The sequence below is a fragment of the Mobula hypostoma genome, chromosome 9 (assembly GCF_963921235.1).
Source record: "Mobula hypostoma chromosome 9, sMobHyp1.1, whole genome shotgun sequence".
In the NCBI taxonomy this organism is placed as follows: domain Eukaryota; kingdom Metazoa; phylum Chordata; class Chondrichthyes; order Myliobatiformes; family Myliobatidae; genus Mobula; species Mobula hypostoma.
In genome coordinates this window covers 69,084,747-69,097,112 of record NC_086105.1, presented here as the reverse complement: position 1 = coordinate 69,097,112, position 12,366 = coordinate 69,084,747, and the positions used below count along the sequence as shown (strand labels likewise).

At 42.5% G+C, this 12,366-nt stretch overlaps 1 protein-coding gene across 4 annotated transcripts in view; it reads left to right on the top strand.

Annotated features, from left to right (window-relative positions):
* Nucleotides 1-12,366, top strand: part of mon2 (MON2 homolog, regulator of endosome-to-Golgi trafficking) — a 169,299-nt gene that overhangs the window by 98,974 nt on the left and 57,959 nt on the right. For all 4 annotated transcript variants that reach the window (XM_063058481.1, XM_063058480.1, XM_063058483.1 and 1 more), the window contains one exon: nucleotides 11,663-11,841. In XM_063058481.1, the coding sequence (XP_062914551.1) occupies nucleotides 11,663-11,841 (179 nt within the window). The remainder of the gene's footprint in view (nucleotides 1-11,662; nucleotides 11,842-12,366) is intronic.

Genomic DNA, 12,366 nt, shown 5'->3' with positions numbered 1-12,366 from the left:
ACCCGGGGACAAGGGTGTAATACCATGGGCTCTAACTAACCCGGGGACAAGGGTGTAATACCATGGGCTCTAACTAACCCGGGGACAAGGGTGTAATACCATGGGCTCTAACTAACCCGGGGACAAGGGTGTAATACCATGGGCTCTAACTAACCCGAGGATGAGGGTGTAATACCATCGACTCTAACTAACCTGGGGACGAGGATGTAATACCATGGGCTCTAACTAACCCGGGGACGAGGATGTAATACCGTCGGCTCTAACTAACCCGGGGACGAGGATGTAATACCATGGGCTCTAACTAACCCGGGGACAAGGGTGTAATACCATGGGCTCTAACTAACCCGGGGACAAGGGTGTAATACCATGGGCTCTAACTAACCCGGGGACAAGGGTGTAATACCATGGGCTCTAACTAACCCGGGGACAAGGGTGTAATACCATGGGCTCTAACTAACCCGGGGACAAGGGTGTAATACCATGGGCTCTAACTAACCTGGGGACAAGGGTGTAATGCCATGGGCTCTAACTAACCCAGGGACAAGGGTGTAATACCATGGGCTCTAACTAACCCGGGGAACGAGGATGTAATACCATGGGCTCTAACTAACCCGGGGACGAGGGTGTAATACCATTGGCTCTAACTAACCTGGGGACGAGGATGTAATACCATCGGCTCTAACTAACCCGGGGACAAGGGTGTAATGCCATGGGCTCTAACTAACCCGGGGACGAGGATGTAATACCATGGGCTCTAACTAACCCGGGGACAAGGGTGTAATGCCATGGGCTCCTAACTAACCCGGGGACAAGGGTGTAATACCATGGGCTCTAACTAACCTGGGGACAAGGGTGTAATGCCATGGGCTCTAACTAACCCGGGGACAAGGGTGGATTGCTCTAAGCGCCAAGCTGATTTAGAGAGGTAGAGACCGGCTTCGAGCTGGGTGGTGTGGGCCAGGCCCTAAGGCGAGGCACAGTCCGCTGTTTTAACAATTTAAACGCCAGTCCAGATAGACGGGAAAGGCAGGTTGTCAGGTCCGGAGGTGAGAGTTGGGCCAATTTTGTTTGCTCTCCCACAGTGTTCACTCCTCTCTTCGCAACGAGGAGGCCGTGAGACTGCCCCAGCCGCTGTGCTTCATGTCTGCGCGTTTCGCTGCGATTTACCCCGTGAGAACTGAAACTGAGGCTTTGGCCTACTCCAGGCTGCTCCTGGGATTCAGATCTAAGGACTCAATTCGCTTCGGAATACTGTGCTTCTATTGTTTGAATGATTTGTTTTTTTTTCCTCTTTTTTTGCACGTTGGGTGTTGGTCTCTTTTTTAATTGGTTGCTTTCAGGTTTCTTGCTTTGTGGCTGCCTGGTCGCGGACAGATCTCAAGGTTGTATAACTTAAACATTCTTTGATAGCAAATGTACTTCAGTCTTGAATCTTTTTTTTTAGCAGCCTCATGTGCAGCATCTTTTCAAAGGCTTTCAGAAAATCCAAATAAACAACATCCACTGACTTTCCTTTGTCAATCCTGCTTTTTATCTCCTCAAAGAATTCCAAAATGTTTGTCAGGCAAGATTTCCTGTTTAGAAAGTCATGCTGACTTTGGCATATTTTTATCATTTGTCACCAAGTACCCCAAAACCTCATCTTTAATAATAGACTCCAACATCTTTCCAACCACTGAAGTCAAGCTAACTGCCTTATAATTTCCTTTCTTCTGCCCCTTTCCTTTCTTCTGCCCCTTTCCTTTCTTGAAGAATGGAGTGACATTTGCAATTCTCCGGTCTTCAAGAACCATCCCAGAATTTAGTGATTCTTGAAAGATCATTTAGCAATGCCTCCACAATCTCTTCAGCTACCTCTTTTAGAAGCCTGGGGTGTAGTCCATCTGGTCCAGGTGACTTATCTGCCTTCAGACCTGTCAGCTTCCCAAGCACCTTCTCCTTAGTAATAGCCATGACAGTCACTTCTGCCCTAGACAGTTGAATTTCTGGTATTCTGCCAGTGTCTTCCACAGTGAAGACTGACGCAAAATACTTATTAAGTTCCTCCACCATTTCCTTGTCCCTCATTACTACCTCTTCAGCATCTGATATCCACTCTCACCTCCCTTTTACTCTTTATATATATATATGAAAATACTTGTATCCATTTTTATATTAGCTTACCTTCATATTATATCTTTTCTCTCTTTATGGCTTTTTAATTGCTTTCGGTTGGTTTCCAAATGCTTCCCAGTCCTCTACCTTCCCACTAACTTTTGCTATATTATATGCCTCTCTTGCTTGTATGCTGTCTTTGACTTCCCTTGTCACCCATGGTTGCCTCGTCCTCCCTTTAGAATGCTTATTCATCTTTGGAATGTATCTTTCCTGCACCTTCTGAATTTTCCCAGAAACACAAACCATTGCTGCTCTGCCATCATCCCTGCTATTTTCCTCTTCCAATTAACTTTGGCCAGCTCCTCTCTCATGCCTCTGTAATTCCCTTTACTCCGCTGTAGTACTGATACATCCAATTTTAGCTTCTTCTCAAACTGCAGGATGAATTCTATCATACTATTATCACTGTTTCCTTTACCTTAAGCTCTCTAATCAAATCTGGGTCATTACATAACACCCAATCCAGAATTGCCATTCCCCTGGTTGGCTTAACTACAAGCTGCTCTAAAAAGCCATCTCGTAGGCTTTCTACAAATTCTTTCTCTTGGGACCAGCACTAACCTGACTCTCCCAGTCAATCTGTATATTGAAGTCCCCCATGACTATTGTAACATTGCCCTTTTGACATGTGTTTTCTATCACCCATTGTAATTTGTGGCCGGTTATCTGGGTACTGTTTGGTGGCCTATATATAACTCCCATCAGGGTCCTTTCACCCTTGTAGTTTCTTAACTTTACCCACAGGATTCTACACCTTTGGATCCTATTGTACCATTAAGGATTTGATTTCATCTTTTACCGAAAGAGCCACCCCACCACCTCTGCCTACCTGCCTGTCCTTTCAATACAATGTGTATCCTTGGATGTTAAGCTTCCAACTGTGATCTTCTTTCAGCCACAACTCAGTGATATCCACAACGTCATACCTGCCAATCTGTAACTGTGCTGCAAGATCATCCATATACTGCGTGTATTTAAATATAACACCTTCAGTCCTGTATTCATCACCCTTTTGGATTTTGACCCCATTACACTTCAACCTTTTCCACTGACTGCAATTTTGCCATATCATTGGCCTGTCCTTCCTCACCATCTCACTACACACTGCATGTACTTGTATGCCAACTTCCCCATCCTCAGCCCTATTACTCTGGTTCCCATCCCCCTGCCAAATTTGTTTAAACCCTCCCAAACAGCTCTAGCAATCCTTGCAAAGATATTGGTCCCCTTTGGGTTGATTTGTAACCCATCCTTTTTGTATAGGCTATACCTTCCCCAGAAGAGAGCCCAGTGATCCAGACATCTGAACCCCTGCCCCCTGCACCAGTTCCTTAGCCTGCATTCATCTCCCAAATCATCCTATTCTTACCCTCACAGGCACATGGTACAGACAGCAATCCAGAGTTTACTACCCCGGAGATACTGCTTTTCAGCTTTCTGCTTAACTTCCTGTATTCTCTTTTCTGGACCTCCTCCCTTTTCCTACACATGTCATTGGTATCAATATGTACCATGACTTCCAGCTGTTCACCTTCTCCCCTTTAGACCCAATCCAAGGCATCCCTGATCCTGACACCTGGGAGGCCACATACCACCCTGGTGTCTCTTTCACGTCCACAGAATCTGCATTTTGTTCCTCTAATTATGAAATTCCCTACCATTACTGCACTCCTCTTCTCCTCCTTCTCTCTGAGCCACAGAGACAGACTCAGTGCCAGAGACCCAGCCTCTGTGGCTTCCCCCGATAAGTCCCCCAAGACCCCCCCCCCCACAACAGTACCTGAAGAGTTATGCCTCTGATTGAGGAGATTGGCCACAGGGGTACTCTGCATTGGCTGCCTATTCCCTTTCCCTCTCCTGACAGTTACCCAGGTACGTGCCACCTCTAACTTAAGGATGGCTTCCTCCCTATAGCTCCTATCTTTGTCACCTCTCATTTCCCATATGAGCTGAAGGTCATCCACTTGCTGCGAAAAAGTTTGTGAACCCTTTGCATTTACCTGGTATTCTGCATTAATTACTCATAAAATGAGGGCTGATCTTCCTCTGAGTCACAATAATAGACAAACACAATCTGCCTAAACTAATAACACAAACAATTGTACTTCTCCTCAATACTAAGGACACTATTTAAACATTCACAGTCTCCGTAGAAGGAAGTATTTGAACCTCTGGGATATTAAGGCATCCGTTAGTCTTGCGAGACCATGGATCTGTGCCTGGAAAGTCTTTACTCTCCAGGGCACAGGCCTGGGCAAGGTTGTATGAAAGACCAGCAGTTGCCCATGCTGCAAGTCTCCCCTCTCCACGCCACCGATGTTATCCAAGGGAAGGGCATTAGGACCCGTGCAGCTTGGCACCAGTGTCGTCGCAGAGCACTGTGATTAAGTGCTTTGCTCAAGGACACAACACGCTCCCTCGGCTGGGGCTCGAACTCACGACCTTCAGGTAGCTAGTCCAATGCCTTAACCACTTGGCCACATGCTCACACACCTCTGGGATAATGCCTTCTACAAAAGCTATTTGGAGTCAGGTGTTCCAATCAGTGAGATGAGATTGGAGGTGTGGGTTGCAAAGGTGCCCTGCTCTATATAAAAAAAAAGTTAGGTTACTGACAGAGTGCTCTTCTCAAAAAAGATCTGTTTATGTGCACCATGCTTTTATCAAAAAAAACTTACAGAGGACCTTGTAAGAAGAACTGTAGAGATGCATGAAGCTGGAAAAGGCTGCAAAAGCATTTCTAGAGACCTGAGTGTTCATCAGTCCACAGTAAGAGAAATTGTCTCCAAATGGAGGAAATTAGGTACAGTTGCTACTCTCCCTAAGGGTGGGTGTCCTGCAGAGATCCCACCAAAAATACAATGTGCAATGCTAAAGGAGGTGAAAAAGAACCCAAGGAAAAGACCTGCAGCACTCTAGAACTTGCAAAAGTCTCTGTTCATGTGTCCACTATAAGAAAAACACTGAACAAAAATGGTGTTCATGGAACGACACTATGGAGGAAAGCACTGCTCTCCAAAAAAATATTTGCTGCAAGTCTGAGGTTTGCAAAAGACCACCTGGATGTTCCACAATGCTTCTGGGACAATGGCCTGTGGACAGATGAGGCAAAAGCTGAAATTTTTTGGCAGAAATGCACACTGCTGTGTTTGGAGGAAAAAGGGCACTGCACGCCAACATCAAAATCTCATCCCAGCAGTGAAGCATAGTGGAAGGAGCATCATGGTTTGGGGCTGCTTTGCTGCCTCAGGGCCTGGACGGCTTGCGATCATTGCAGGAACAATGAACTCAAAATTGTAACAAGACATTTTACAGGAGAATGTCAGGGTTGCGGTTCGTCACCTGAAACTTAATAGAAGTTGGATGATGCAACAAGACAATGATCCGAAACACAAGAGTAAACCAACAGAATGGTATAAAAAGAAGAAAATTTGTGTTTTGGTACGGCCGAGTAGAGTTCAGACCTTAACCTAAATCAGATGTAAACAACAGGAATTCTGCAGATGCTGGAAATTCAAGCAACACACATCAAAGTTGCTGGTGAACGCAGCAGGCCAGGCAGCATCTCTAGGAAGAGGTACAGTCGATGTTTCAGGACGAAGGGTCTTGGCCTGAAACGTCAACTGTACCTCTTCCTAGAGATGCTGCCTGGCCTGCTGCGTTCACCAGCAACTTTGATGTGTGTTGCCCAAATCAGATGTTGTGGCATTGCCTGTTCATGCAAGGTATCCCAGAAATATTGATGAACTGAAACAGTTTTTTATGGAGGAATGGTCTAAAATTCCTCCCACCATTGTGCAAGTCTGATCAGCAGCTACAGGCAATGTTTGGTGGAGGTTATTGTTGCTAAAGGAAGTTCTATCAGTTATTAGATACTAGAGTTCACATACATTTTCCAGCCTGTACTGTGAATGATAAAACAATGTGTTCATTTGTTACATGAAAAGTACAATTGTTTGTGTGTTATTAGTTTAGACACATTATGTTTGTCTATTATGGTGATTTAGATGAAGATCAGAACCTATTTTATGAGTAATTAATGCAGAAAAACAGGTAATTGCAAAGGGTTCACAAACTTTTTCTTGCAACTATATTTGCCAGGGAGAATAGAGGTCTCCCAGAGTTCCCACACCTCACATGTGGGATATACCATAAAATCTGGACCTGCACTACTGGGTATTAACAGAAAAATAATTACTAGAAACTTATTAACTAACTTAGAACCTCTGTCTGTGCTTGCCCACGCCTGTTCTTGCCTTAGCCTGTTGAGCCAAAGCCTAGCTACTCTAACGCTGTGCACTCACAAAATGTCGCTCTGCTTACATGTCACTTTTTATCGGTCCCATACTGATGGCAGCCAAAAGCCCAAAGCTCTTTTTAAACCTGATGCTTTGTGACCAACAAATGACCTATCGTGCTGATTGCAGCCCGCTGACAAGAGCCTCATCAAGTGGATGTAGAAGATATCATGGTATTAATTTTGAAAATATCTTCAAAAGACGATGCCCCAAAAAGGTGGCATCCATCATTAAGGACCCCCCACCACCCAGGACACGTCCTCTTCTCATTTCCGCCATCAGGGAGAAGATACAGAAACCTGAAGATTCACACTCGAATTTTTTAGGAACAACTTCTTCCCTTCTGTCATTAGATTTCTGAATGGTCCATGAATGCTACCTCGCTAGTTCACTCTTTTTTTCATTATTTATTTATTTATAGTTCTGATTGTAACTTACAGTATGGACTAGGTGAGAGTAAGAGTTCGGCACGGACTAGAAGGACCAAGATGGCCTGTTTCCGTGCTGTAGCTGTTATGTGGTTATGTTTTATGTATTTCACTGTACTGCTGTCATGCAAATAATTTCATGGCTTACGTTGGTGATAATAAATCTGATTCTGAAAAGCTGGGAAGTTCACTCCTGGTGTTTTGGCCAATCCTGATCTTTCAACATTTATCATCAATAATAGATTGTGGTTTTTGTCGCATTGCAGATCATGGGACACCGTTGTACATAAATTGATTACTGTTTCATGCATTAAAACTAAATGTATGTCACCAAGTCAGAAAGTTAATACAGCATGGGGAAAAACTTGTCAAAGCATGTTCAATGGTTGTGAAAGGTTTTATGTACATATACAAGTTATTTTTATGGCCTTCAGTATAGAAGAATGTGTGCACATGCTGTGTGTACATTTTTTATTTTATTTATCCCTTTGTTTTGTTTTCCTCATCCATCCTCCACTGTCCAAATATTGACAAATTGAAGCTCAGAATATATCTAGTACAGGGGTTCCTTAGATCTACAAAATCCAACTTTATGCTAATTCTCACACATATTTTTAAAACATTTTTTCAGAAAAATGTTTCATTGTCATTAATGGAAAGATACAGTATATATATTTCATGGGTTAATTTTGAGTAGTAAGGTTGATTATTCAATGAAATGAATTATAGCAAGTGTTCATAGGTTGAATGTTATGAACAGCTTTAGAAAAGGGACATTTCTGACTGATAGAGAAATTGGCTTATGAAACAGAATGCGGACCTAACCCAGGACTGCCTGTACTGGTTTTCAGTGAGTTAAAATTCAAATAAAATGAGAAGATAGCTATGCTGGCACAGTGCAAAGTTACAGAAGTGAATTTTAACTCTAATAGGGTGTGGGCTGATACGGAGCTCAGTTCCAACTGGTGTTACGCTCATTTGAGTGCATGCTTCTGTTTAGAATGACATTCCTATGGCTCAGTGGCACCCTCCGGAGGTGTAGTCAAGTTTTGCATCAGTATTGCATGTGTGCCTCTTAGCATTTTCTTCAACTGAAGTGATTTTATAGAGGCTTCCTGTCTCGATATACAATGAGGTTTTTTGTTTAACTTTCCTATTGGTTTTCAAAATATTCAAGACACCATTTAGAATCAGGTTTTTAAAAGATCAGCAGTGCCTAAATCCACCAGCTCTCTAGGTTTTATGGCAGATAAATTAAAATAATCCTCAAAGAATATTCTACTTGGATATTTCAATGCAGTCACCTCAGATCTACACTGCACATGCACGTAAGCAGTGGCTAAGAGTTACGCGTGTGATGCCTGCAGGACTAAGCGATTGTTCCTGTTTAGCAAAATATTCCATGTGTGAAGATTGGCCGTTTATGCAAAATGTTGGTGGGTGGGTTTCAGAATCTTGTGGTAAGGGATGGGGAGGAAAAGGCCAAAATTGGCTTTGGTAATAGAATGTGGATATTACACCATTTGTGTCAATTTGATGTTTCTTTGGTTCACTTTTAACATCTATTCAAAAACAAAACTACTCTTAAATTAAGGTATTGTATGTAGATTAGCTTTCCTTTTCCCTGCTGTGGTCACTGATGTTTCCAGTTCTGTTAGCGTAAGAGAAGGGCTTTGAAGCAGCCAGTAGTTTTACTGCCTTCACCGGACCTTAGTTTCAAAGGTACATTTAATGTCAGAGCAATGTATACAATATACATCCTGAAATACTTATTCTTCACAACCATCCACGAAAAACAGAGGAGTGCCCCCAAAGAATGAATAACAGTTAAATGTTAGAACCCCAAAGTCCCCCCCCCAGCTACCCTCCCTCCCACGCATAAGCAGCAGCAAGCAATGATTTCCCCCCCCCCACTGGCAAAAAAAAGCATTGGCACCCACCAAGCATACAGCAAAGACACAGACTTGCAGTACTCCAAAGACTACTTATTCACCCGTTATTCAACATGCCACAGGGTGTCTCTCCCTAATCAGGGAGAAAGAGGTGTCTCCGTTTCACAGCAAGAGGTGAGACATAACAAACAACTCGCTGTTTTATGATGTTAAAAGTCCATCGCTTTTTCTGAGCTCTGTACCCAAAGATCTCAGGTCTCCAGGCACAGCCTTAGATCTTCCATCTCCCACGACACACTGTTCTCCTGCCCGGACACTGACCTCCAATCCCCCCATCTCCAGAGCCATGAAATCTTGGACCTCCGAAGGCAAGCGAAGATCTTAGGCCGTGCCCTTGGCATGCCAAATAACAGCCAGTCGTGAAACCCCAAGAGAGGTCCCATTCCCATGAAGAACCGTAGTCAGTGTGTAACTCCAGGTCAGGGTCTTCAAAAGAATGCTGAAAAGGAAAAACAGAGATATTAAGGATAGAAATGGATCTGTTTCTGAAGATGCAAGCAGAGGAGTTGCCGTTAGGCGCCATTGATTCTCCTAAGCTGCTGCTCCTCCTGTTCGGTTCACCTTTATAGTTTTTCAGTAGTCCATACCATCGAGTGAATGGAATCCAGATGGTTAGAGTAATACAACATGGGAACAGGTCCTTCGGCCCAACTAGTCTGCAGCACCCACAGCACCCTCCCTGCTAGTCCTACTGTAGTTACCCACGTTCATCCCATAACCCTCCAGACCCCTCCACACCACATACGTATCAAAATGCCTCTTATATGTAAATGTTGCAGTTATACCTGCTTCAAACACTTCCTCTGGCAGCTCATTCCAGGTACTCATTACCCTATGTGTAAAGAAGTTACCTCTCAGGTCTCTGTTAAATCTCTCCCCTCTTATCTGGTATCCATGCCCTCTAGTTATGGATTCTCCGAACCTGGGGAAAAGAAGTTGACTATCCATACTCCTCATCCCTCATTCTCCTATGCAACAGTGAAGAAAGATCCAATATGGCCACCCTCCACTAAAACTCAGGCCCTCTAGTCCAGGCAACCTTGTTTTAAATCTTTTCTTCACCTTTTCCAGTTTGGCCATGCCCCTCCTGTAAAAAGGTGACCAAAACCGTGCACGATACTCCACATGCAGCCTCACCGATGACTTGGCAGCCTCGGTGGTCATTAAGAGGGCCATGTCATCCTTTCATTGTTAATATAACTAAAGAACCCCTTGGGATTATCTTTAATCCTGGCTGCTAAATCCATTTCATAGGCTCTATTAATAAACTAATTCTGATTCTATTTGCCCTCCTGATTTCCCTCTTAAGCCTGGTCTTAAACTTTTCAGGCTTTTGCTGTCTGTTTTCATCTCAGGAAAGCAATTCATCCGTGAGTTTTGTTCCAGGACAGTGTAAATCTGCCTATGGCTACTCTTACAGACATTAAATGTTTATGAATAAAACATCAAGGCGCAAACTGAATCTTGGTAATGTTCCACTGAAATTTAATCGCAGTTTTTTCTCACCCCACTGTGATGTTACAGTAGGTATGAATTTGAATCCCACTATGAAAACTGGATGATATGAATTAAATAATTAAATGCCAGTGTCATCTTTGGTCACCTTGAATCTGCCAGATTTAAAAAAAAATCATCTGGTTCATCTTCCTTCCTGTCTAGCCAATGTGACTCCAATCTCATAGTGATGTGGTTCATTTTTTAACTAACTTCTGAAATAATCTAGCAAGCCATTGAGTTTAAGGAAATTTACTGAGGCCAAGTGACATTGACTTGCCACTCATGTAAAACTGAACACCTTCCTGAACTGGGTAATTCTGTACCACGTCATAAAGTGGCATGTATGTTTTCTGAATCTGAGCAATTTAACTACATTGAGCACACACAAAATGCTGCTGGAACTCAGCAAGTCAGGCAGCATCTATGGAAGGGGAATAACCAGTCTTCATTTCCAGTCCTGATGTTGCCTGATTTGTTGAGCGCCTCCAGCGTTTTGTGTGTGTTGCTCAAGATTTCCAGTATCTGCAGATTCTTTTGCATTTATAATTTAAATACACTGTTTGGTGACAGCTTGTGCTATTCAAGTAGTTCAGAATTGTTTAACCACATAGGCTGGAAAATTGACAATAACTTGATAAGAAAATAGAAACCCATCTCCTTTCACTCTGTTTTTCTTCTCACCAGATTGTCTACACGAGCAGAGAACTAATTTTTAAGCAATTGAATTTCTACCTTCAGAATTTATCTTGTGAAAGTGACTCCTGGAATTTCTGAGATCTGATGTCTTAAGCATTGCAAAAAAAATGTTGTGACACAATTTTTTCACTGTATAAATATTAGAATCTGTGGAATTCCAGGAATTACATTCACAAGGTAAATTTTGATGGTAGAAATTGGTCTACAGAGTCTGACTTTTCAGCAGAAAGAAGGTAGATGTTCAGTATTTTCACAATGACAAGTTGCAAGAAGTACCTACGTAATCTCTCTTTCTCTCTCCCTCCCTCCCTCCCTCCCTCTTTCCCTCCGTCCCTCTCTCCCTCCCTTCTGGCACAATGAGCTGCACCACCTAGCAACCCACCTAGCCTAATCACAGGACACTTTACGAAGACTAGTTCACTTACCAACTGGATGTCAGCAAGCATCTTGAAACTTTGCTTTGTACCAAAAAAAAGAGAATATTAAAAACTCTTGTGCAACATTAACTGAGTTGAAACTTGGTAATTCCTGCATTCAGAATATGTAGGAAAATTAAGTTTTATTTGTTGCTTTGTCTGTTGTATTACGATGTGGTAGTTGTTCACTACAATACATAGCTTATTTGTTTTTACAGTACTGACGAAACTGCCTCGGAAAATATCTTGAAAGCAGAAATGACTATGGCATCCCTCTGTGGCAAATTAAGTCTCATTACGCCAAGAGATGCCTTCATCACAGCCATTTGCAAAGCCTCGCTACCCCCACATTATGCTCTGACAGTGCTGAATAGTTCTTCTGGTGGCTTTCATAAAAGTGAGTCATTTTTATGTTTTGCATGTTTCAAGTGATTAAGGAATTGAAAGCATTCACATCAGCAGGATTTTGTATTTTTGGTTAGCAGTTATATGGTTAACTGTTGTACTAAAGCCTATTGTAAGATTTTCACTAATTTTGTTAAAAATCTTGTTTCAGATAACTTCATATGGAATGAATTTTAGTTATAGTTATAACAAGATAATATATGGTGATTTTTCAATGATCATTCTTTTTTCAATAAAGTAAATCACCTTCATTGTCGTGATTGTTACATAGTTCTGAAGCTTTTGGTGAATGTATTATTTTATGAGTGAATAAAGTTGATGAGCTGGTGGTGGAGGCAGTTTAGATTTATTTGCTTGGGCTCTGATGAAAGAGTATGTGTAAGAATACTTGATCTTGAGAGTGAAAGTTCTCAGCTTTTGAGTTTGTCTATCTGTCATTCATTCTGATCATTGTGTATCCCATTCACTAGTTTCATATCCCTTGTCCAACAAAGTCTGCTTTCCCGAGCAGGGAAAT